This window comes from Protopterus annectens, chromosome 1.part1 (assembly GCF_019279795.1).
Source record: "Protopterus annectens isolate FY-2018-M chromosome 1.part1, PAN1.0, whole genome shotgun sequence".
Lineage (NCBI taxonomy): Eukaryota > Metazoa > Chordata > Ceratodontiformes > Protopteridae > Protopterus > Protopterus annectens.
The window spans coordinates 808,215,906-808,243,444 of record NC_056726.1 but is presented as its reverse complement, the minus strand read 5'-3'; the positions used below and the strand labels follow the sequence as shown (position 1 = coordinate 808,243,444).

Here is a 27,539-nt window from a genome sequence, read left to right as displayed (position 1 = left end):
TTGTTACAAACGATACAGCAAAAGCAGCAAATGCTACATAATATGGTTTCTGCTGCGGTGTTAGAGCTGTAACAGGTAATCTGAAGTAGTTAACTTCATTTGTCCATCAACCTGTGGGTATCAGATCCATATTGGATCCGAGCCGGCAGCTTCAAACAGCTAAGATCCGAGCTCCAAGCTCCTCCCCCTTGCCCATAATCCCCTGCTATCCCTTCCTGAACTCAGATCTCGTTTGCCGCGGTTCAGTCAGCAGCTCTGAATGAGTTCCAGGGGTGGGAGTAGATCGTTTTTGTGAGAAAAATCCTTTTCTTTTTCTATTATAGCAGTAAAAATTTGTGTGTGTATTGCTCCTTAGTTAGTTTCCAGTTGTTAACTGTTTTTGTAGTTAATTTTAATTAAATTACCTCCCCCCGTGTGTGTGAAGGTGTGTCTGTCTTTGGGCCTAGTGTAATTTTGTCCCTAGTCATGTCTGAGGCCCCTAAAGCCTTCTTTTCTAAATGCATCGAGTGTGACCAAAAGTTGTCCCCAGCGGATGGCCACACTCGGTGTGTTATCTGCCTTGGGGTTGACCACCTCTCCTCAGGCTGCACCATTTGTGCAGCCTTCAACCCCAGGGCTTTGAGGGACAGGAGGTCGAAGTTGTTTCTGGTGGGACTGTTGCCCCCGGACTCGACTTCGTCCTCCTCTCCCTCCGTGGCACCTGCCTCTGCTGCGGCAGTGCCACCTTCCATTCCTGCTCCCCTGGCCGGGACTCACCCTCCCACCTCAAGCCAGGAGGAGAGGGAAGCTAGGAGGGAGAGGAGAAAAGAGAAGCACTACAAGCGGCGGGCCGAGTCTTCCTCCTCGTCCCCGCCGGCCAAGCAAGCAGCTTCTCCCAGGGCCTTTGGGCCTTCTCCTTCCCAGCTCCATTCACCCCGTTTTTCCCCAGAGCCAGAGGAGGAGGAGACCCGGCTGCCTTCGAGGTCATCGAGGCAGCACTCCCGGCCCGCCTCGGTGGCCTCCTGTAGGTCAACCTGAAGCTTGTCCGATGCAGACATGGACCGGATGATGCGTAGGTTCTCCTCCAGGCCCAGCTGCAGATGGGAGTGCTCCTGCCTCCCCGCCCCCGGGGGGGGGAGCTCGACCCCCTTTTTCACCCCGATTGCTCCTTCTCCAACCCACTTCCGGAGTTCAGAACCTTCGGAGCCAGGTAGCATGGGAGCCGGGGGAGTGTCGGCGCCGATAGCGCCTCGTACTTCTGCGCCGACGGCACCCTCAAGTTTGTCTGGTCCGTTTTCGGATCCGAGCTCTCGGAACCGAGAGCTGAGCTTTGGATCCGGAGGTGTCAGTGTGTCTTCGGCTCTGTCTCGTTCGGAGCATACTGGCCCATCGGATCTGATTGCTTCGGTGCTGGCTCCGATCCACACATCAGATCCGAGGGGGACTGCTCTCGGATCTCAGAGAGAGCAGTTCTCCTTCGGCATTCGATGTCATGGAGAGGGTATTGTCGAGGGATTCGAGGCCCCAGGCTCCTGCTACGGTTCCACCCTGCACTCCCTCTCAGACAGGCCTACCTTCCATCACCCGGCCCCAGGGACAGCCTGCGCCTTCATCCCAGATAATTCCCTTGGAGGAACAGGATGTGGTTGGTGAGGTCTCTTCGGACAGCCTCCCCAAGGAGGTTCCTCACAAATGTAAGTGCAAGAGGAGGCACTTGGATTCACCTGAGTCCTTGACAGAAGACCCAAACTTCGAGGAAGGGGAAGGTTCCCCAATATCACCTCCTGAAGACGTCTCCTTCGGAGACATCATGGAAATGCTTCGAATTAGACGGGGGTGGTCAGCCCAAAAACCTTCCTCTGATGAGTCTGTGTTTCTGAAGGCGTTTGACGCAGGCCCATCTACCTCTTGGATGCCCCCTCCCGCCGATCCCCTGGAAGACGTGATTACTACCAGGGCATGGAAGGAGCCGGACACTGTGGAGCCCATTCCAAAGAGACCAGATAAAATTCTCAGCCCCCCTTCTGATAGGACGTGTTGGAGCACGGGTGCTCCTGTAGATGCCATGTTGGTGGCGGCCACCACCAGAAAGGAACTAGCCCAGGAGAGTTCCTCAATCCAACCTCCAGACAAGGAGTCTCGGACAATGGACTGCCTGGGGAAGCGGATGTTCGCTTCAGCCACCTTCTTTGTAAGGTCGCTGAATTATATGGCACACGTGATACGACTCCAGCGGGATCTCATCAAAGAATACGCCGGGTCGCCCCCAGAGTCCATGTCGGCCGAGGATAAGAAAGTATTCTCAACCAGAATGGCCACTCTCAAATCCATTGCGAACACCTCTATGCGGCTTCTCTCCCATGTTACGTAAGGAGCCGCTAGCGGAGCGGGCATTGTCTTACGACGGCATGCTTGGCTCCGCCATTGTGATTTTGCAGAACCCTTCAAGGCATCCTTCGCTAATGCCCCATTTGATGGTTCTTCGCTATTTGGCAAGACCATACGCGACATGCTGGTCCAGAGCGAGAAAGACAGGAAGACGTTGTCTGCCGTCGGAGTCCGCTTCTCTGCTCCCCAGAGGTCCTTCTCTAGGAACCAAAAGGGACAGAAGCAGATGTGGTTCCGGAAGTCTCAACAGTCCCGTTTCGCTCCGGACCCCTCGTCCTTCAGAGGCAGAGGGGGACCGAAGAATTTCGGGTCGAGAGAACCCTTTTCTGATCGGCCCGCGCAGCAACCCTGAAGGGTTACCTGACTGCTCCACTCTGGAGGCAGTCGGGGGGCGTTTCCCGAGGCACCTAGCTGTTTGGTAGTCCTTTACAACAGATCGCTGGGTGCTTCGAATCATATCCAGAGGTTACAAGATCCCCTTTCTCAATCTCCCTCCCAAACCCCGGAGCCTCCCCGATGTTCCACCCAATCAAAGGGAGGCAGCAGCCGCAGAAATACTCCAGCTGCGAGAAAAAAGAGCAATCCAGCACGTCCCCCCAGACCAATCCGGGTCAGGCTTTTACTCCAGGTTCTTCTTGGTGCCAAGAAAGACGGGGGACTTAAGACCAATCCTCGACCTCTCCTTTCTAAACCTGTCAGTGGCCAAAGAAAAGTTCCGGATGGTCACCATTCAATCCATTCTCCCACTCTTGCAGGAGAGCGACTGGATGTGCTCTATAGACCTCAAGGATGCATACTACCACATTTTGATGGACAGGTGATCCAGAAGGTTTCTCTGCTTCCAGCTAGGAGCTAGCCACTACCAGTTCAGGGTCCTTCCCTTTGGTCTCACCACAGCCCCCAGGGTGTTCACCAAAGTCTTGGCAGTTGTAGCGCCCCACCTGAGACTCCAGGGAATACAGGTCTTTCCGTACCTGGACGACTGGCTCCTGACCGTCCCCACCAGGCATCTACTGTGTTCAACCAGAGATGACTTCCTCCACTTGGCCTCCCGACTGGGAATCACAATCAATATAAAAAAATCTTCTCTTCAACCAACCCAGATCTTGGACTTCATTGGGGCCAGATTAAACACAAACCTTTTGCAAGTCTTCTTAACTCCGGACCGGCTTTGAACACTAAAGCTCCACGTGCTGGCCCTACTACACTCCCCGGCTCCTCCAGCGGAATTGGTCCTGAGGACTCTAGGTTCCATGGCGGCAACAATCACCTGCTACCCTTAGTGCGCTTGAACATGAGGGTACTACAATGGACCTTGCAGGTTCAATGGTCCATCCTGCAACATCCACTGAGTTCACCCATCCCCCTCAGTAGGGTTTGCAGGAAAGCCCTATTCTGGTGGCTCCAGTCCCCGGACCTCCAGAAAGAGCGTCCCTTCTCTATGTGTCCTCCTCTAGCCACAGTGACCACAGACGCTTCTCGCCTCGGGGGGGGGGGCACTGTATGGGCAGAACCATCCAAGGCACGTGGACCCATTCAGAGACCTTGTTGCATATCATTGTCCTAGAGATGAGAGCGGTGCTTTTGGCATTGCAAGCACTCCAAGCCCTTCTTCCCTTGGGGACAATTGCAATTCAGACAGAGAACATGTCAGTAGTCTTTTATATCAAGCAAGGGGGAACCAGATCCTACCCACTTTGTCGAGAGGCCATGAGAGTTTGGGAATGGGCGATCTCCACCAACCGCTTTTTCATAGCGACGCACATTCCGGGCCAGTCGAACATCTTGGCAGACAGGCTGAGTCGAACCATCCTTTCACCGTACGAGTGGTCTCTGAACCCGAGAGTAGCGAAGCAAATCTTCCTCAAGTGGGGTCAACCTTGCTGCGATCTCTTCGTCTCCTTGAGCATAAAGTGCAACGACTACTTCGCTCTAATTCCCCCACCGGGGGAATCCCCCAGAGATGCTCTGGTGCATGTTTGGCCATCCTGTCTACTTTATGCTTATCCACCTCTTCCTTTAATGCTAAAATTCTTGCAGAAAGCCCGTCGGTTGGGGAGCAGAGTGATCCTCAAAGCCCCATTCTGGCCTCGTCAAGCGTGGTTCCCATGTCTATGGTCTCATCTAGTGAATCCCCCATGGATTCTAGATCCCACTCCGGATCTGATCTCTCACCCACTAGGATTAACAACCCCGAACCTGGACAACCTCAAGCTTACAGCTTGGTTGATCCAGTTCCAGTAATAGCTAGGACTCCCGGTATCTCGTCCTCTGTTAAGGCTATTCTAGCAGCCGCTCACAAGCCTTCTACGAGAAAGGTTTATAATAGCAAATGGAAACGCTTTTCAATTTGGGCGGAGCACAGAAACTTAGACCTCTTTACAGCTCCGTTACCAGCAGTGCTAGAATTTTTGTCAGTCTTATTCGACCAGGGTGCTAGCTCCTCTACGGTCAAAGTCCAGTTAGCCGTAATCTCCCACTATCATGTTGGAAGTGATCTCGGTCCCTTGGCCTCTTCCAAATTGTGCAAGACCTTCTTAAAAGGCACTTTCCTCTTGAGAACGGAGTTCCAACAGGACTATCCAATGGATGTGGGAGCAGAAGGCAACATGAATTTTTAGTGTTCAATTTATCTGATCGTCCTTTGACATAACATCAAGAAACTTTGTTGCTACGGGGCCTATCCTTTATACCAGCTTTGGAGACTGAGTATGTAAATACTGTTTTGGACATTAAAATTTTGCTCGCAATGTCATGCTTAAGATTATGTTCAAAGATGATGGGCCTAGGGACATGTTTAAGAAAATGAGTGTTTATGTGCCTGAATTAAATGCAGCATTAGAAACTTTCTGTAAAGTCTGCGAAATGGAAATTAAACATGCTCTATGGTGTCAGACGTTAAACATATATATAAGAAGTTGTATAATTTGAATAAGAATGAATATAAAGCACTTAATGAGCTGCAGAATGATGCTTCCATATTCATCCGTCCAGCGGATAAGGGAGGGGGTATTGTTATTTTTAAATGCTGATTTTATAGGAATTCTATGTTAGATTTACTAAGTGATGAGATTGTTTATAAGACTGTAACACTCTCTGATATCAATCTACTTTGCAGTTATGTTTTTAAGACTCTGGATGATTGCTTTTTAAGTAAGATAATTTCAAGGCAGTTATTATATTATTTATTAGTGCTTAATCCTGTTGTTCCTATTTTACAAGGTCAACCAAAATTGCATAAGGATGCTCAGAATCCGCCCTTTAGACCAATAGCCTCAGGACAAGGATGGGTTACTCACCCCATGTCAGTATATGTGGATAAAAACCTAAAACCAGTTCTTGAGAAGTCGAGACGTGTTGATGAGGGACACTAAGCAATTCATATGTGACCTCTCTCATTCAGTGATGGGCCATGAACAAGAATTGAAGGACTGTTTATTGGTTACACTAGACGTAAATTCTCTGTTTAAAGTGATACCCCATAGTTATGGCATAGATGCTGTGAAGAAATATTTGTGTACTCACAGTAGTTATGATGAGATCCATATAGATCTGTCATGCATGTTAATAGAACTCATTCTAGAGAACAACGTTTTTATGTTTGATGGGACTTATTTACAACATCTAGGCTTAGCTATGGGCACATCATGTGCGAACAGCTACACTAATTTAGTTCTATCATACTGGGAAGAAAATAATGTTCTTGAACATGATGTCTATAGAGATAAGATTTTTCTCTATAAAAGATTTTTTGGTGATCTTTTTTTGTTATGGACTGGGACAAATGAACAACTAGAACAATTCATGACTTATCTGAATATTAGTACAAGTTTTTTGAAATATGTAATTTGCAATATGTAAGGAATGTAAGTAATTTTATGTGGGTATGACTAACAGATCTTTGCGTGAAAGAGTAAGGGAATACCTGGCTGCTATTCATAATAAAGATGGTGAAAGAAGTGCATTGGCTAAACATGTTATATCCTATGAAGCTCATAGTTTTGAATTTTTGGTAATACAATGTAGAATCCACACCTGGGTGATGTGAAAAATGTAACTGAACAAAGTGAATTAAAGTGGATAGTTGAATTACAGGCTGAGCGAGTCCCAGATTTGGATGACAGGGCCTCGATTAAGCCTTACTTAGCAGCCAGGAGGTTCAATTAACATAATTTTACTTACTGTTCTAGCATGACAAAGAGTATCTTAGTCATATTGTTAGCATTTTGCATAATACACATGCATTTTGAAAAAATATGTATGTGTGTGTGTATATATATATATATATATATATATATATATATATATATATATATATATATATATATATATATATATTAGATTTTAAACATAATGTTTAATTGCTTCTTGGACACTAAAGCCTTTGTATATAAATTACCGTACAAGATAAAATTATGTAGTCATATTACTTGTAGTTAATTGATTAATAGGATGCGATGTATATAAAAGTAGGAAGTGATGTTAATTTATTATGAGGTCTGATGAAGCATCATATGGATGTGAAAGCGCTTACCCATTTGTTTTTTACTGCATTGGATTATTAAATGTTTGAGCTATCTGCCCCTTCTTTGTCATTTAGTTTGGTTTTCTATTAGATCCTTGAAACTACAGACCCATAAGTCTCACTAGTCCTATATATACAGCAATGGAAAGAGTTATCATGGAGATGATCAATAGACTTATAGTAAACCTCCAAACACTGGACCCAACCCAGTTTGTTTTCGTCAAAGGCAGATCATGCCTACTCAACCCGGTGGACTTCTTTGAGAAGGCCACCAAAGCAATGGATGAGGGCAGAATCATTCACACTACCTACCTTGACCTGGCCGAGGCATTTGACACAGTACCTCACTCGGGCATTGTTGACAAACTCGAGAGGTTAGGTACAAACCCATATGTCACCCAGTGGATAGCCAACTGGCTCACAGACAAGACCCATGAAGTTAGAATTGGGGAGTCCACCTCTACAAAGAGGCCAGTCACAAGTGGAGTCCCTCAGGGATCAGTTCTTGGGTCGCTCCTTTTTGGCATTTACTTCTCAGAAGTCAAGGCCAATTTCATTGGTCTCTGGATGACTAAATTTGCAGATGACTGCAAATTAGGAGCTGTCATTGAATCTCACACTGACCCAAATGTTCTCCAGGAGGGGCTGACACAGACAAACAACTGGTCAGAGCCATGGACTAAAACTAAATGCCAAGAAATGTATAAAAGTATCATTTGGGAAGTCATCCATCCCTGGTAATTGTCATATTGACAACACACCCCTTAGACTTGGCCCCAGTAGTCAGGGACCTAGGGACCCACATTGATAGTATTCTAACCTTTGATCATCACGTGTCTACAGTGGTGAGGAAGTCATTCTATGTTGCACAACTTATAAACAAAGGTATGGCATCTGAGTGCAAGGAAGTCATTATTCCACTGTATTTGACATTCATCAGATCTGTCATTGAGTACAATGCGCCCTCTGGTATGTACCTAACCAGGCATATCCAACAGTTGGAATGTCCACAAAGGTTCCTCACTAAAATAATACAGGACATATGTAATATGTCCTATGCAGACAACCTCAAGGTCCTATCCCTGTATTCTGTCTCCTACAGGCTTTTGAGGGGAGATTTATGCCTGGCATACAGGACATTGTCAGACCCCACTCTGCTGGACCTCCTGCATATAAATAGGACCTGCTGGAGAGATAGGCATGTATCACAGAGACTATGCCATCTAGGGAACAAGCTCCTCATCCATGTGAAGCAGAGTTCCTCCCTAATCCAATTCAAGTGTAACTTGGACAATTGGATGGGAAACCAGAAATTCATCCCTGGTTTGGCACCTATGTCTCTAATGGACACAGGTAATATGTAGTGGCTCATCTCCCAGGCCCATGCTTACACTTATCAAGGGTATCAGAACTTGTCAGAGATTTGGGATGCATGGCTAGGCTTAGGACCTTGTGGTCGTTAGCCTAGTAAACACCTATGAAGCTAAGTAGTGACTGCTGTAGTAGAGTGTGCCTTAATAAGCCCAGGTAAACACCTATGAAGCTAAGTAGTGACTGCTGTAGTAGAGTGTGCCTTAATAAGCCCATGTAATTCAACTTTCCTCTTGTTGTATGTAAAGGAAATACAGTCTTTTAGCCATTTAGATGAAGTAACTTTGGTGACTGGTTTGCCCATTTTAGTACTTGCAAAGGAATCAAACAGCTGGTCAGACTTCCTTATTGATGCTTTTGTTCTTTGAAGATAGAAGCTTAATTGTCTATGAATGTCTTCTTCTTCTGGCTTTTTCCCGGTTAGGGGTTGCCACAGCGGATCACCTGTCCGCTCATGATTGACATTGGAATTTTTACAGTGTCGAGTTGCCAGCCTGGTGCCCACCCTTCCACAGAAGGCAAACACATGCACGCACTCATGCCTAGGGCCAATTTAGAGTGTCCAATCCACCTACAGCATGTCTTTACTCCCCTTTGTATGAGTAATTGAGAAAAATGCTGATAGATTGATATCCTGATTGATATTATTTTCTGGCACTACCTTTGGCAAAAAGGAAGGATTAGTTCTCGGTGAAACCCTGTCTTTTTGGAATGTAATATAAAATAAGGTGGTTTGTTAGATAGCTTGAATTTCAGAAGATCATCTTGCAGAAGTTATTGCTACCAAAAGTATAGTTTTCCAAGACAAAAATTTTAAGTCTTAGTCAGCAGCAGGCTGAAAAGGCGAATGAACTATTGTTTGTAACACTAAGTTTAAATTTCAAGATGTGTATGTATCCTTATATGGGGGTTTTAACATCAAGGTCCCTTTTAAAAATGCTTTCCAAAGGCTATGAGAAATTATGGAACATTCTTTAAACGCATTACGAAATTTTAAGATAGCCGCTAGTTGAACCCTGATGGTAGAGGGAAGAGGCGCCTGCTTCAAACAGTAAAGCTAAAAATTCTAAGCCTTTAGCGATAGGAGTAGAGAAGGGATTAGTGTCGTTATCATGAGCCCAGAAGTAACATCATTTCCATTTACTATTGTAAAGTTTTCTTGTGGAAGGCTTGTGGGAGGCCATAAGAATCCTATGAACTGGAAAAAAAGTTTATTATGCCTGGCAATCAATGGAACTAGAGAAGCCAAGCTGTGACACTGAGGTTTTGGAGGTTTGGATGAGATAATCCCTCTGGATGGGATAGGAGATCTGGATCTGGGTCCAGAGTCCATGGTCATTGAATCAATTAAGGCCAGAGAAAGGGAAACCAAATCTGTTGAGGCCAGAAGGGAGCAATGAGGATTACTTTGCTCTTTAACTAGAGTTTGAAGAATTAAAGGGAAGATGAACAAAGGCATAGAGGAGTCCGTAGGGCCAGTTGTGCAGGACAGCATCTCTTGGGGACTCCCCCTGAGGGGGCAAAGTAGCTGCTGCACTTGGTGTTCAGGGTGATACAAAAAGGTTACCCCACAAAACATCTTTTTTTGCCACTCTGGGATTGAGAGATCACTCATGAGGCAGAAGAATGCATCTGCTTAGTTTGTCTGAGTCACATTAGATTTCCCTGGAATATGCATTGCTATCAGAAAGCGGTTGGAAGAGATCACCCACTGCCAAACTATGAGTGCTTCTTGACAAAGATGGTACGACTCGGTTCTTCCCTGCTTGTTGATGTACCAAACTACAGACATATTGTCCATTTGAATTGCAGTCGTTCCTAGAGGGAGAGTAGTTTGAAAGGCCTCCAATGCTAAAAGCACTGCCCTTAGCTCTAGGACATTGATATGTAAGCTGGCCTCCATGGGGGACCAAGTGCCTTGGACCATCTTGCCCAGATAATGCCCTCCCATCTGGGTCCGTGGTCACTATGGCTTGGGGCTGATATGGGACAAAGGGGCATCCCTGGAGAATTTCCTCTGATTGGATCCACCAAGCTAGGTCTTCCATGCAACAGTTGGTAGTCAAATTCTGGCATGACATTGGTTGATACCGAGTGGACCACTGGGATGCTAGAACCCACTGCAATATTCTCATGTGATATCTCGCCAGGGGGATTAACATGATGGTCGCTGACATAAAACCTAGAGCATGCAGAACTAGCCATGTGGGTACTGTTCTGCTTTTGGTCTTTTCCACTTGGTTCTTGATCTTTCGCAATCTCAGATAAGGTAGAGAGGCAATGCAAGCATTGGTATTCAGTACTGCTCCTGTGAATTCTTTGTTTTGAGTTGGCGTTAGATGAGATTTTTTGTAATTTATGGTAATCCTCAGGTTGGCACAGGTCTGGTAAACATAGTCTCTTGCTTGTTCTAGAAGATGCCTAGTGGGAGCAGTAATGAGCCAGTCATCTAAGTACAGAAACACCTGGAATCCGTGCAGTCTCAAATGAGCTGCTACTACTTCCATGCACTTGGTGAACAACCTGAGGGGCTCTGGTGAGACCAAGGGCAGGGCTGTGAACTGGTAATGACTGGCTACCACTCGAAAGCAGAGAAATATCCTGGAGTGCTTGTCCATTTTGATGTGGTAATACATATCCTGGAGATCTATAGCGCATATCCAATCTTCTTTCCCTAGAAATGGGAGAATCGACTAAACCATGACCATCCGAAATGTTGTTTGTCAGACCGATTTGTTCAAAACACTTCGATTCAAAATTGGTCTGCAGTCCCCTGTCTTTTTTGGCACTAAGAATCTGGAATTTTATCTGGTCTGGTGGGATCTCCTTGAATGATTCTCTTCTCTAGCAGTTTCCAAATTTCTAGCACTGCTGGTTCCCGCTGACTGGGTGGAATGTCTGGGATTTTCTTGCAGCATTGTAGAGGTAGAAGGAAGGGTATGGAGTAGCCTCTGGTTATAATCCTCTTCACCCAAGCATCAGAAGTTATTTGAAACCAGGCATGTCGATGCAGAGATGTGTCCCCCAACTGCCTCCAGAGGAAGGCAGTCAGGCCTCCTTTCAGGAGCACTGGTAGGGTTTGCCAGGAAAGGTATCTCTTGAACTCTGATTTTGCAGGCCACCTGTGCCATGTGGACTGCATCTTCCATTAAAGCTCCTTCCACCTCTGCCCCTGAGTGAGCCACTCCCACATGTGTCCTAGAAAGGCCCTTGGGATTTTTTGAACCACATTTTCCCGCTCCTCTGGTTCCTTGAAAAGGACCATTGAGGAGTAGAAAAAAGTACACCCACTGCAGAAAGGGTCTTTCCATCCTTTTCACACCTGGACAATGTTTCTCGAATTTTAGGGCCGAAACGGGAGGATCAATCAAAGGGAACATTGACAAATGATGTGTTGAATGGCTCTACAAATTCACATAAGCGCATCCAGGCATGCCACCTTATGGCTATGCCTGATCCTGCTGCTGTAGTCATCCCTTCAGCTGCATGTGCTATAAGTCTCTTGGACAAATTCAAAATTGACGCTAGGGTGGCCCACTGAGAAGCAACCTTGTCTTGGATTTTGTCAGATATGGCTCCTGCCAGGGTATCTGATAACACCTTAATCAGATCCCTCTGGAGTCTGGTGAAGTGTGCCATAAAGTTGAAAGACTGCAATGCAAAGGTCGATGAAGTGTAAACCCATTTTCCAAACCTATCCATCGCCCAAGACTCTCTGTTGGGGGGGATGGATAGTGGAACTCTCCTCTGCCAGATACTTTTTTGTGGCTGCCGCTACTACCATGGCCTCTACCAGTAATCCCTTTACCCAAAACAGATGGTCCTCTGGTGCATTTAAAATTTTGTCTGTCCTCTTGGGAATAGGTTCTATGGTGTCAGGAGCCTTTCACACCCTCTGTGAGATCAACTTAATGAGGTAGTCAGCAGGCAGAGTAACCCAAGAGGTAGATGGTCAAGTGCCAAAGGCCTGCATGTACACCACTTCCTCCGAAGAGGGCTTTTGGGACGTCCAGCCACCTGTCTCTTTAAGGATCTCAAGGATGTCTCCAAAGGAGACGTCTTGTGGGGGTGACCATGGGGAGCCCACCCCTTCATCAAAATCAGTGTTCTCTTTGATGGAGTTCACCAGGGAATCTAGGTGTTTCTTCTTACACTTCCTCTTATGAGGAACATCCTCAGTGTGGGGTGGGGAAATATCAGAAGACAACAAAACCTGAACATGTGCCTCCTGCGGCTTCGGCACTTGCTATTCAGGTGCTGGGAATGGTGGAAGCTCTGGACAAGGGGAAAGATCGGGAAGCTGCTCCGACAGGAGGATAGCCGACTGAGTGCCCACAGTAGGCAGTGCCTTCTCCATGGCTTGGAAGGCTGGACCCCCCCCCAAAGAGGGAAGGGAGCCTGGAACTAGGAAAGACTGCCTGGGAACAGTGGTCACTGCCCGCTCTGAAGAAACTGCCCCCAAAGCCGAAGCCAAGGAAGAACTAACACGTGCAGAAGCCCAAGGTGCAGAGACGGCTCTGAAAAATCTGAAGTCAAGCCTTGCCCCCAGGAGCTGACCATGTAGCCACGACCCTGAGAGTTCTCTGGATCTGAAAGAGCTGAAGAACTCTGGGTAGAAATCAGAACTGAAGATAAAGATCTCATTGGAACCAAAGCATTCGTCACTGGGAAACTCCGAGCTGGGATCTCCAAGGCCTAAGAGGAAGACTAGTTGGAGTTGCACAAGAAATGGCTGCAGCTCTGGGTGGGAGTGGAACCATGGAAGCACCTGCAAGCCCCCTTTCTGCAAGAAGCTGATCCACCACCCTCAATGCATCCATTTCTGTCAAACTCTTCATGGAATGAATTGACTGGGTAGATGAAGATTTCGGTCCATCCAAAAAGGGGCTAGGTACTTGACCTACAAAGGGGTCCACTGACAAGGGAGTATCTGGTCCTAGAAAGAGCAAGAAAAGAAGATTCAGTAATCTCAGTTGGTGCCGAAGACAACTGTGCCAGAATGGGAGATGACATTAAGACTGTCTGTTCCATTCTCTGATCCTGTGTCTGTGCTGACAACTTCTGCACCAGTGGAGCAGACACTGTTGGTGTCGAAGCCAGCACAGAAGTGTCCTTTGAACTAACTGTCAATTCTGTACCGATAGAGGGAATGGAAATTTTAAGTATTTTGACTGTCAGTTCCATGGGAGAAGCTGGCACAGAAAGACTCCTCTTCTTGGGTTTGTAAATTTTCAAAGATGAGGAAGAAGAGGAAGGGAAAGAAGCATCTGTTTTGCTTTTAGACAAATGACCAGATAAGGCCTTATCAAAGGAAGATTTTGTCATCCCCTTTAGCAACAACTTATTCTTCCTTTCTACAAGGGCCTGTTGACTAAAACCATGACAAATGGAACTATCTTCTTGTAAGTGCACTGGGCCCAGGCAGTAAACACAAAATGAGTGCCCATTAGAATTGGGTAATTTGCAGTTACACCATAGGCATTTCTTAAACCCGGTGGTGCCTTTACCTTTATTGATCATAATTCAACCAAAAAACAGGCGCACACACACACAAAACTACATTATAAAAATGAGAGGAGACAGCAAGAACGGAAAGAAAGGGCCTACCAGCAATGGTAGAAAGGAATACCTGAAGGTATGAAAAGCTACCAACAATGGTAGGTAAGACTACAATGCAGAAGGGAAAAATACACATTATTAACAGTCTCTTTTTAACAAGAACAGAAAGGAAAAGGGTACTAATGATGGGTAGTACAGAGTACACCTACTTGTGTCAAAGAAAGAGGAGAGGAGATGAAAATAGTTATTAGAACAGGGTAGGATGCCAAGAAAAAAAAAACACAAAAGCGATCTTAATCAGAAAAATCCTTATATGACTATACCAAACTAGAAGTATAGAAAAGAAAATACACTGAGCTTAAGAGTTATGATGATACATCTGTTACAGGAAAGTGGCAAACAAGATCTGAGGTAATTGGGAGAGGAGCATTTTAGGTAGGACTTAAGCTCGAGAGCATTTGGTCCTCACGGGCTGTAGTAACGGCCAAGTCGGTTCCGGTGTTTGGAACTGAGCCCATAGGTCAAGGAATAAATGTAGACTGACAACATCAGGTACTGTATTTAACCTTGCTTAGTCTTGCTGTGTTCTGCTCTACTCCAATCAGAGGGTCTTAATTTAAAGAGGAGAAAACAAGGTATGGCATCTATGTCCAAGGAAGTCATCATTCCACTGTATTCAGTCCTCATCAGATCGATGATTGAGTACACTGCCCCCTTCGATATGAACTTGACCAGGCACATGCAACAAGCGGAATGTCCACAGAGCCTCTTCACAAAAAGGATAGGACATGTTATTTACACCATACTATGTGGCTCACACCAAAGCCCTATCCCTGTACTCAGTCTCCTACAGACTGTTAAAAGGCGATCTATGCTTTGCATACAAGGCGACTTTGAATCCTGCACTGATGGACCTTCTAAATATCTGCAAAAAAATACCATCAGAATTACACATTCTAGGGACTTGCTTATGACATAAATAAGATATGTTGGAGGGGCAGGTATGTTACTCAGAGAATACCACTTCTCTGGGACAGGCTTTCTATTTATGTGAAGGAGAGTTCTTTCCTATTCTTACTTTAAACTTAACCCATGGGGTTTGAATGGTCATAGATCAGTAGTTCATACATTTACCACTCTGTTGTTGTGTTACTGGTTTCTTGGAAATTCCAGCAGCCCAGCTTGCATACCTTTTATCTTCAGATTGTATAGGACAAGTCATCTAATTCAATTCTTTAGATTTCCTTGAAATATTAGGAAATTTGTCAAACTCCCTTAACCTTTTCCTCAACATTCTGCATATTGATTGCTTTTAGTTTTCCTTTATTTTGATTTCCATACAAACCATGCATGTTTTCTTTCTTTTCCATAACTTCCCATTTCCTCTGTGAGTGTGGGTATTCTTAGTCCTTTTATTGTCTGTGGGTGAAAAGGGCTTTACAAATATAAAGCAAACATGTAGTGGCAAGGCTTGAATATGGAGTAGGGTTGGTAACGGTCAGGTCATTCAGAGGCACAACTGTGAATGCCCCTATGAAGAAAACTATGTGCTTTTTGAAACAGGTGATAATAGGAGTTACAAGCTATAATGATATGGTAATACCTTGTGTTTCTGTTATTACAGGGACCTGTATGCACACATTTAACATTTAAAGATCATCGGTTGTAAATGTTCATTGTCATTTTGTTAGATTGGTAGAACAATGATTTGTCACTAATTGCTGGGTGCTTAAATGATTTAGAGTTCACCTGGCTAAGGACATTCATATTTTGTCATACCTCCATGCTAATCTCTTTTTGTCTCCTAACCAGGTAGAAGATAGCATCAGTAACATAGCTAGGGTGAGGTGAGAGGGGCAACTGCTTCAGGCACAAATTATTAGAGCATGATCTGCTGATCCAGATTGGTGTTTAATGCACACTAACTTTTTAAAGCTAGTGTTGCATTTGCGGTCAAGCCTGAGCACATTGTAGTTGCAGATTAAAAGGAATTTTTTTTTTTAACTAATTGAATGGAAGGAGGGTCAGAGCAGGATACAGGAACAGATTGGCTCCTGCATTTCTGTAGCTCAGGTACTTGATCCTGGCCTTTTGTTTGCGAGGGGATTGGCATTGATCGGGTACTGTATGCAGGAAGTTTAGCTTTGTAGAAGTACTTTTTTTTCCTGTTTTGCTCTTCACTTGAAGAGCTGAGGGGGTGGGGTGCTAGTGAAGAGCTGAAGGGGTGGGGTGCTAGTTCATCTGAATGGCACAGGGCACTGGTTGAGCCAGCTATATCTCTGCACAACTTAACAAAAGTCTTATTAGTATATTTTTATTTCATCCCTTATGATAGATAGATATACACAGTCAGAAAAAATATAGTTCTGCATTTCAGTAATTAGATTGTGCAACTTTTGCTCATATATTGGCAATACCAGTTCGTTTAAACACCCCAGTACCTATATGCAGATTGTTCTGCAAGGGATTTGGTGTACCTGTCTAGTGCAAGTTTTGTTCCTAGTTAGACAAACTGCTTTCTTAGAGAGTGGATCCGTGAACATATTTATGAGATTAGGAAAATGGTTGATGATAATGCACTCTCTAAGCACATAAAAATATGTATCCCAATGCAGTGTTTTGTCTTTTTACAAGTACAAATATTAAGTAGTGATGTATAAATGGGAGACCTGAAGAATCGAATTGAAAGGTGTGAGTTGCATTTGATAATATTGCTGCAGGCAGCAACATGGTCCCTTCTGATTACCACATAAACGGCAAACCCCTAATCACACAACCTGTGGTGAGAGACCTGGGGTACTCAGGTTGATAACAATCTCACATTCGACCATCATGTAGCGGCAGTGGTCAGGAAAGCCTTTTACTTGGTTCATCTCATAAGTAAAGGGATTGCATCCAGAAAAAAGTAAGTTATTACCTCTCTATACTCCCCCCTCATTAGACCAATAATTGAGTATAATGCCCCGTTTGATGTGTACCTCTCCAAACATCTGCACCAACTGGAAAGGCCACAGAAATAACTCAGAAAGAGAATCTGTGGCCTCCCAACACCTGTCCTATGGGGACAGGCTCAAATCATTATCACTCTATTCGGTATTATACAGATTGCTCAGAGGTGATCTGTCTCTCACCTACAAGGCAATCTCGGACCTTGCCCTACTAGAGATGCTGCATATCCGTAAGTCTAACTCCTCACACATTACCCGCTCGAAAGGCCTGAATCTAATATGCAACATCAACAAAACCTGCTGGAGAGAGAGCTGTCTTTTTAAGATTATATTTAAGGTCACATGGTTTGTACTGTTGGTTTCATTGGATACTCTGTGTCTGTTCATGTATTTAAATGCATCGGTATTTAAATGATCTGAAGAAGCACCTGTTTTCTGGCGTGAAAGCGCTAATCTATTAAATATTTTATGTATTGGTTAAGCTCCTTTGTCCTCAGCTTTGCTTTTTGGAATTCACTTGTGGTTTTATCTGAGGAAACTACATCCATTCCCTGTTTTTTTTTTTTTTTTTTTTTCCTGCTGTTTGTTGGATAAACAACTTGCTTTAAAGTAATTAGACTTGTCCCCCAAAGTGACATAGATGCCCCTACCAGCATGTTAATATTCATGAATATTAACATGCCCCTACCAACATGTTAATATTCATGACGTAAGTACGGTAGGAGTGTCTTAGACATCCATGTTCGGAGGTTTTTGTAAAGATATTTGTTATTTACTGTATTTATTTCCATTAGTTTTCTAGGAAAGTCTGAATGGGCAAACAAACCCCTTTTCAGCAGAAGCCTGAGGAGAAAAGCTGCACAAGAAATAATAACAGAAGTATGTATACAACATATGGAATATTCTGGTAACTTAGCAGCATTACATTCAAAGTTCTGTGAGAACTATTTATTGTAGTACTGTACAATGTACAGAATGTTCATATATCAATTGGAAGCATTGCAAACAAAGTGAGGATAAATAAACTAGATGATTATGAAATAAGCAAGTATTTTTTGGAGCAACATAGTCAGCATTGGGTGAAGTACAAAAGGTCCGATATAATTATATGGCTTTTCTCATGAGAAGAGAGGAAGACAGAAAAATGAGAGAGAAGAGATAGTCACTGATATGTATGTGTACTTAGGCCTGGTAGTTAAGAAATGATTTAGTCTGGGAAATAGCAGGGGCATAGCCAGGAGTTATGCAAGAGCAAGTTTAATATATCTTTGAAGATGTGTGTTGTCCAGGAGTCTGATTAGAGCTGTCCTGCTTTGTTCTGAGATTTGCAAACTGAGGGAAGTTGTTTGTCAGTCGAACAGAGAGCTTCTATTGGTGGAGCAGAGTTGTAGTATACCACTTAGGGCAGGGCATTTTTCAGGATGAATAATCTTTGTGCAAATTGAAGTTGAGAGTAAGTGAGATAGCTTATGCCAATTCAGGTGTCCGAAGGCAGTACATTGATGTATGGAATATGGCTTGTTAGAAGCAAATTTGGCTTTTTTTTAATAATATCATTGCTCCAATTTAGTTGTCAGGGCAGGCTGGCATACGTCTCAACCTTTTAGAGCAAAAAATCTGGACGAAGCCATAAATAATGGGAGGACAATTGTTAAATGTTGCTCTTACAAACTTAGAAAGTTGATAGAATAACGTATTTTGCATTAGCATGACCTTTTTGAAGGGTATGAACTTTGAAACTCAAATACCTATCATTATTTTCTGACTTCAGTCCTCAGTGCTTTACCAGTGATTCCCAGAAAACTAAAATTTTATGAGGAGCAGAGGAAAAATATGAGGCGAAAATCTGAACAGTTGAGATTTATGTGGACTGGAGGTTGGTGAAAATAGGAGATCCATACAGAAGTTTATGCAGCAGATAGGTGGATACTAATTTTATCTGGTAGTCGGGTATTATTTGGTTGCATATAGCAAAGTTAACATATGATCTGTTTTTTGTATTGCTTGTTGGATGCGGAGATTGGTGTCCTCTGCTATAAACCCTAGTAATTTATTGTTGGAGATTACCTCAATATTTGTGTATTTGCAGAGGTGATTTTAAAGTTAGTTTTGCATTTATTATGAGACTTTGATGTGAGACTTGGGAGTAAAAAGAAGTATTGTCTCTTTTTCAGTTTAGTATTAAGTCTGATTTTGCTAGCCAGTATTCTATGAGAAGAATGAATCTCGTGTGAGCTATTGGGATTTTGTACAAGGCAGATAAGGGTTGCATCATTGGTGTACTGGACTAGTTTGGCATATTTTGAGGCAGTTTGTAAATTTGTTGTAAATCAGAGTTATACTAATGGAAAAAGGTCCGGTCACCCGGACTTTTTCCATTAGTATAACACTTTTTTTACAGCAACAGAGAACGCAAGATCTCGGTTACTTTTTACACACTGTCTCGCTATGTTAAATGAGTTTAACATAGCGAGACAGCTTTAAAAAAAAAGTAATAGAGATCTTCCTATCTCCATTGCTTTTTTTAAAGGTGTCTCACTATGTTAAACTCCTTTAACATAGCGAGACACTTTGTAAAAAGCAATGGAGATCTTGCTTTCTCTGTTGCTTTTTTTAAAGCTGTCTAGCTATGTTAAATGGGTTTAACATAGCGAGACAGATTTAAAAAAAGCAACGGAGATTCTCTGTTGCTTTTTTTAAAGCTGTCTCACTATGTTAAACTCCTTTAACATAGCGAGACAGTTTGTAAAAAGCAACAGAGATCTTGCTTTCTACGTTGCTTCCGCCCAAAGCTCTGATGTCCTGTGTAAGCATACGCATGCGCAGTACATCAGAACTGCCACAGAATACCAGACAGCTGCGGAAGGGCAGCAAGGAGGCATTATACAATGCCATTATTTAAGAAAAGTAATTTTTTTTTTCTTAAATAATGTCATTGTATCATAGCAATAATCCAATTCTGGGTGTGGGTAATGCTGGATTTATCCACGGTTGTCTTTGTTTGGCCACTCGGGCTTCGCCCTCGTGAGCAAACCACACCAACCGTGGGTAAATCCAGCATTAACCACACCCAGGCGTGGGTTATTGCTATAATATATTAAACAGGAGTGGTCTTAGTATGGCACTTTGAGGAACACCAACAGAGAAAGGTTGAGATGCTAGATGGTCATTTAATGTATTTTTCTGAACAACTGACTAGAAACCAACTTTTATTTTTGCAAAAAAGAGTGTTTCCATTCACAAGGATGTATGCAAACACTTTTTATGTAAAAATAAAAGTTGATTTCACTGTGTTTAAATATGATCTTTAATTTCAGCATTGGTCAGACACTATGTAGCTAAGAACTTAAGAAGAATGTGCATTTCATTCAAGCCATATCATTCATGGATGTTATCACAGAAATCTCCATGCTACAGTTAAACTCCCCAACTGATAGGCAAATTACACAAAATCTACTGCTCTGATAGCATATTTTTCTCAGTAAAGTGCTCATTTTCTAATACTTCTACCTATGAAGTTGCTGTTTATCATCTCCCATTGGTGGATTCAAAACTGACTCTATCAGTTACTGGGATTGCTTAATCAATTATTTATGTTTTTCTTAGTCAACACTAGTTACTTCTTGACTAATGTACTTTTTTCAAGTTTTTCTTCTGATTATGACTGAGGGCATGCTGTCTACCTCATAGGTGTTGGCCATTGCATGAAGTGAAGGCTACTGACTATACTGATAATTTTTATGTTTTTGCATAGAGATTGCATCATCTTTCATGCACCATCAGTCTTGCATAGGCAGTAAAACATTCTGTCCTTTAAGTGAAACTGTCTTTTTTCAAGTTTGGGGTGAAAATGTTTAAACTGATGGATTAAGGAACTTTCTTTCTCTGTATAAAATGATGGCTTTTAACTTTGTTAGCGTGCAATGTCTGTGTTCCAAAAGTTCATCACAGGCTTATTACTATTTATTATGAATATAAGCAATAAAAATGTGGAACCTCAATGGAAAGGCGATTGCCAAATGAGTGCAACATCATCTCTTGGGATACAAAAGTTTATTTTAATCTAGGTTTGAAAAACAGCAGCTATGGTACACTGGAGGCACTCTAATGTTGGCTCAACATTACCTCAGCTTTAGCATTTTATAATTTCACATTAGAAGTTCAGCACATTTAGTTGATACTGCTGTGTGAATACAGTAGCATTTTTACATGTGGTGAGGGAAATTCATCCATCCATCCATCTATCTTATTTGTTTACTGGGAAAGTCCAACTTGGAATGAGCTAATTTTCAGCTGAGGCCTGGGGAGAAACATTCAAGACGTATGTCTTGTATCATTGGAGGAAATCGGAGCACCAGCAGGAAACCCACACAAATGCAGGGAGGACATGCGACTCCACACAGAAGGCACCCCAACCGAGAATCGAACTGAAGAACCTCTTGCTGTGAGGCAACAACGCAAACCGCTGCACCACTGCGCCGTCCACAGAATCATGGAAATGATTTTATATAGTGGCCACAATGTATATATATTTGTGGTGAAACATGCATTTTGGTCTTAAATTAAATAAAAGAAGGGAAAAAACAATGAAATTGTAGGGAAATTTTAAAGAAGTTTCTATGCTTTAAGTTGTAAATAATGAGGTTGACAATGATAATGGTGTTAAAAAATGAAAGCAATTAAATTCCAGGTAAAAGTTTTAAAGAAACAACTGCACTTTAGGCAGTGGATGATGATCATATAAAATGCCAGGCTTATGAGACTTCATTCACCCAATTAAGCATATCATCACAACTTTGCTGCTTTTTTATTATGTTACTCCAGAATTTTTTGGTCACCTCTTCTCTGGTCACAAACCCCTAGGGACCCACAATTTATCCACTGATGCTCATGAAAACACACACTGCACTAATTCAGATAACTGTTGAAGATCACACTCGCAGCCGACATTCGTCTCAACTGGTGATCAGTAATTTCCAGTGCCAGATTGTGTATAGAGTAACATTATCAAAGCAATGGCCCCTTGTTGCTATAACAACAAATTCCTATAAAAATGTCTATTAGACCAAAACACAGTCGACATACGTCTCTACTGTGTAACCATAAGTCCCATAAGAGAGATCAATATTATAAGATTGTCAAAGGCAAATGATTAGTGAAAAAACAAAATCCAACTTTGAAAAGATGGTAGATGTAATAGTATATTAAAAAAATTATTTCCCACTATTTAAAGGCCCATTAGTATTTAGAAAGTTTGTTTTTATATATAATCAAAATACGGTCGACATACGTCTCTACCGTGTCCCAATAAGTCTGTTACAAAAGACCAAAGCGCAATGTTTTAAAAATAATAAAAAATGAAAAATAGAGTCTGAACTAGAAATCCTGTATGTAGGGGTACCAAAACTTGTTAGATAAAGCCTACAAGCGTGCATAGAAAGTTTCCACAGTATAACTCTCTTTTACACGCTTCTAGTAATCATCCCCGCCACATCATCAGCAACATCCCTAAATCACAATTCATACGCATGAAACATATTTGTTCATCTACCAAATCCCATGCGGAATGTGAACAGGATCTTTGTGATAGATTTATTCAGAGGGGATATAATATATCTCGACTTCAACGGACCATTCATGAGGTTAGGTACATGCCACGTTCTCAACTATTAACATATAAACACGAACAGGAGGCCTTTACTAGTTCCCGAGCACAACCCATCAGATTTACAGTAACCTATGGAAATAATACCCCTTCATTTAGAAATATAGTTAATCATCATTAGGATATTTTGAGAGCACATGAGTTTTTATCTGACATATTACCGGAGACATGTGCCTTTTCATATCGCAGGGGCAGGACGATGAATTCACATTTTACATATTACAAAAAATTTCATCCAATTACATCCACACAAACCACTTTATTTGGGGATCCACTGATTGGTTCATTTCCCTGCGGTCACTGCAGTGCATGCAGGTATATGGCCAAAATGAAAGAATTTTCAAGTGCTAACACTTCACGGGTCTTCAATATTAGGATTTTTGGTGACTGCAGTTCAGATTGGGTGGTATATTTGGCCACCTGTACATGCACTTCATTTTATGTAGGCCAAACTTCCCGACCACTGAGATTTCGTATTAGTGAGCATCTTAGTGCAATCAGAACTAAAAAGTTAACCAATGCTTTATATAAGCATACTTTGACTCACCAAACTGCCCAATTTCAATTTACAATTATAGATAAGATCCAGCTGCCGAGGATGACTAAGGCAGGCTGACATGATAAGCTCAATAACATGGAAGCATTATGGATTTCCAGATTGGGTGCTTTGTTCAAACCTGGGTTGAATGAATATGGATAAAACTTATTGCTGGCTATATATTCATACATGGATTTGAATTGGGGGTTTTCATGGTTTGAACTAGTTAATTTTCCCAATTTATTGGTAACTTATTATTATATACTTTTTATTTGTTTTATTTTCATTATATGTTGTTTTCATGAACTAATTTTTATAGGATTTTTTTAGGTGTATACATCTTTAAATTCTTTAGTATATAAAGAACACCAGGATGCACTATTCAAACTTTTTTCTTTTTGCACTGATGAAGGCCATTGTTTAGGCCGAAACCGGTTTGCAGTTATTTTGTTTAAATATGCCACAATAAAAGAAGTTTTCTGCTTGCCCTAACCTCTGTGCTGGTTCTTCCAAGACAAGCCGTCTCAAAAACTCCAGCTTTACACCGTCGCATATCGCCTTACTCAGAGACGATCTCTGCCTAACATACAAAGCTATGTCAAACCCAGAGCTGTTGGACATGCTCCACTTCATGCTCTAGGGACCTTAACCTTGTCACCACAGTAAACAGAACATGCTGGAGGGATAGATTCCTGTCCCAGAGACTTCCCATACTCTGGAACAAACTACTATCTATATCAAGCAAAGCTCCTCATTAGCCCTCTTCAAGAAAAATCTTGATGATTGGATGGGAAATAGGAAATTCACCCCAGGGATCACCTCCATGGCTCTGCTCGACAGACGCACAGGAACATCATTTTCTTGGGTGACGAAAGCCAGGGTACCTTTTTGGCTAGGCTTGTATAGGCCCTAGGGCTGATAGCCTAGTACCTACTTATGAGCCTATGTGCTTGACATCTGTGTAGGACTTTCTACTGGTGTGTAAATTTTACCTTGGCTTTGTTGTGTGTGTCTGCCGAGGCAGTATGTCCCTTGATCCTTCCAAAAAAGACAGTGCAGCTGATGGCTGCTTGACTCATGCCCCACTTCCTGCTTGGACTGACACTTCATCACCTTGTTTACTAGTCAAACCCAGGTTGCAGGTGTTTTGGGTAGGTATCTTGCCATTTGTGCTCTTAGATCAGCCTACGTTATAGCACAGTTAGTGCTTCTGGTGGAAAGCAGTAATTAGAAGATGAACATTGCAGACAGATCTGAACAATAATAGTTGTGTATATATTTAATGAAGTAAGGTCCAGTAGGATCCATATTAAGAAATTGTCAAGTTATTGTTTGCTATTGAAACATCCAAAGAATTATACAAAGCCAAAAAATTAATTTTACTTTATTTCACTGCTTATTTCACTGTCCAGTAATCTCACGAGGGCTGACTGTTTGTCAGCATGTTGGAAAAGAAGGTGCTGGTGAATTCATGGATGACACGTGAGTGATAGGATTGCAGAGGGAGAGTCAAGTTAGAGTGGTGAAAATTATAATGGATTGGTTTCTTTATTACCATGGGCAAAAACTTTTGAGGATAGTTTTCTTCAGTTCTAAAGTTGGACATTGGTTTAGGCACAGACTATTGTCCCATACTAGGAGAAGAATTAACACTGTGCAGGTGTAAAGGAGGTCATAAAGTATATTGTGTGTAGTTTAACCACAGTATTCCTAAATATTGCTTTCGTATGCAGTTGAGCTGGCATCCTGTCGGACATTAGAACAGAGAATTAAGTTGCTTTTTAAAGCTTATGCATGAGGAGGGTTTATGCCAGTGACACCACACCAGCATGAAGTTTAAGAGATTGCAAGTCAGAGTAGAAGGATCTTGGTTACGTTGTCAGGTCATACAAGTACTTTTGCAAAATTAGGATGATTGTGTAAAAGCCCATTATATTTTCATTTGGCTTTTGTTGGGAAGTATAGTATATAATCATGTATGTAACAGAAGGTAGGCACTGAAAATTGATTGCGTAGTTATGCTACATCATCCTTGTATAAAAAAGTGAACAGTTAGGATATAATATTGCAGCAGTGGCACAATGACTACTTCTGATGCATGCTTATTTTGTGTTTCAGCGACAGACTATTCATTTACAAAGAATGTCAGAGCCGAAGAACTCCTCAGCTCTTGCCTTACCTGAGATCCTTCCAGATCATCCACGTGAGGTACATATTTTAATTATGTTACTAAAATTACTATGCAACTGTGCAAGGTTTCTGTGTAGGTAATGCTGTATTTTACTGTCCTTTCCCTCAAATTCTTGCAGCTTTAGATTATATTTTAGTCTCCAAGTCTTTTATTATTATGGGGTTTTCCATACCATACTGGACTTGCTTCTAATGGGAGTCAGTGCTGATAATTCAGGTTCACTGTTCATTGCCTTTAGCTATGATGCGCGCTATGGCTGTTGTTTCTACTGTCTGCCTATGTTACAAATGCACTGCTCATTGTGAGCATACCTCTTAGCCAAAGAAATCTGGACAAAGTCAAGAATAATGGGGACAGATTTTAAATATTGCTTTCATAAACTTAGGAAAGGTGACAGGATAAAAGGTCTTGTATTAGCATGCAAACTCAGATGTCTGTCATTAATTATTGACTTGCATCATCAGTAATATGACAGAAAAACAAATATTATGAGGAACAAAGCAAAAATGTCCGACAAAAATCTAGATGTTCTGCAAAACTTTGGACAGTTGAGCGGTATGATTGTGAGCCTTGGTTTAAGCACAAGCATTTTATCTCTAGGAACTGGGAAGATAGGTGGAAAGCAAATTTGTGGAGAAGGTAAGCTTCTCAAATGAAAATGTCATGTTTAGAAGGCTGTTTATCTGTCCAATGAGAGATCAGAATAGGTGATAGTACTCTGTGCATCTCATTTGTCTTGCTGATTATTTTCATCCTTTCAGCATGAGGATGCTGCCGTTTCTTTGTAGATAAAAGTTGCCAAGATCAGGCTGCCTTTTGTCTGACAAGTTCAACTGCTTTGTAGCTTATCTGACGTTGATCTCCGTAGACTTGTTGCTGGGACTTGAGTAATATCAGCTTTACTGAGGTGATGAATGTGGTTTCATTATTACAGCATACTAAATGCCATTTGTATCATATTACTGTGCCTTATAAAATCTTGCTTTGATTCACTAAAAAACATAATTATTCCTATTTTCTAATCCTTATAGCAATTAGGCATTTTAATATTATTAAGAGGGGGTGTTGATAACTCATGTTTACAAGAAAACTTTCTTGAATTTGTATATGTTTAAAAATGTCCTCACTCTTTGTAAGATAAGGTCTCACATAAATATAGTTTTGTCAGAATAAGTCCTACATACATATATTCTCTTTGCATGGACGTAGAAATATAGCCAAGTTAAAGCAGGCCTAGCTCTTCATTTTGTATTTCACATTTTTTACATTCCGTTGCAGTAAGTGCGGTTTCAATACTAAAGAATGTTTCAGTGAATGACCTTGTATTAGAATACTCATATAAACGTGTAGAGCTAGGGAACTCTTTGATCTGAAGTAGGATATTCATTTGTCTGCAACCTGTGGGTTATGGATCCGATATCGGATCCGAACCGGCATGGTTTTCCAGCTATGGATCCAAGCTCTCAGCTCCTCCCCTCACCCATAATGCCCTGCTCTACCCTCATGACCTCAGATCTCGTTTGCCGCGCTGGTGACTGGATTGGTATCTATAGCTCTCAGCTAAGTGCTAGTTTTATATCTGTTAAATCAGAAAATTTGAAGTTTTTTGTACATTTTTGTGTGAAAGTTTAGGTTTCCCTCTTTGATAGTTTTATTTAGAGTTAAATTAAGTATTTTTTCCCTCCCTCGCTGTTGGTAGTGTGTGTGTGTTGGGCCTGTGTGTCTGTATTACTTTTAGTTACTTTTAATTAGTAGCTGTATAGATTTGAATGGCTGATCAGCCCAAATCTGTATTTTCTAAATGCACCGAGTGTGGCCATAAGCTCTCCCGGCTGATGGCCACACTCGGTGTTAGTGCCTGGGGGTTGAACACCTCACATCTGGGTGCTCCATTTGTGCAGGGTTCAACCCCAGGGCACTGAGGGAGCGGAGGTCCAAGCTTGTCTTGGCGGGCCTTTTACCGCCAGACTCCGCTCCCGCCTCCGCTCCTTCGGGAGTAACCGTGGTTTCGGTTATTCCCTCCGTGGCACCCCCTCCTGCTCCTGGGACTCAACCTCCCGTTTCTGGAGAGGAGAGGGATGCTAGAAAAAAGGACCGGAGGGAGAAGCACCACAAGCGGCGGGCCGAGACCTCTGTTTCGGCCCGCCAGCCAAGCGGCTTCTCCCGGCTCCGTTGTCGGCTCGGTCTCCTCCTTCTCGGCTCCGGTCCCCTGTGTGCTTTTCACCGGGTCCTGAGGAGGAGGAGACCCGATCTCCATCGAGGCTATCGAGGAGGCACTCCAGGCCTACCTCGGTAGCCTCGTCGAGATCCACATATAGCCTTTCCGATGCTGATCTGGACCGGATGATGAGAAGATTCATCCAGGCCCAGATGCA

At 42.6% G+C, this 27,539-nt stretch overlaps 1 protein-coding gene across 2 annotated transcripts in view; it reads left to right on the top strand.

The window, feature by feature from the left end:
* Positions 1–27,539, top strand: part of LOC122807274 (uncharacterized protein ZSWIM9-like) — a 410,955-nt gene that overhangs the window by 42,656 nt on the left and 340,760 nt on the right. For both annotated transcript variants that reach the window (XM_044078391.1, XM_044078382.1), the window contains exon 2: positions 25,092–25,181. In XM_044078391.1, the coding sequence (XP_043934326.1) occupies positions 25,116–25,181 (66 nt within the window). In that variant the 5' untranslated portion in view covers positions 25,092–25,115. The remainder of the gene's footprint in view (positions 1–25,091; positions 25,182–27,539) is intronic.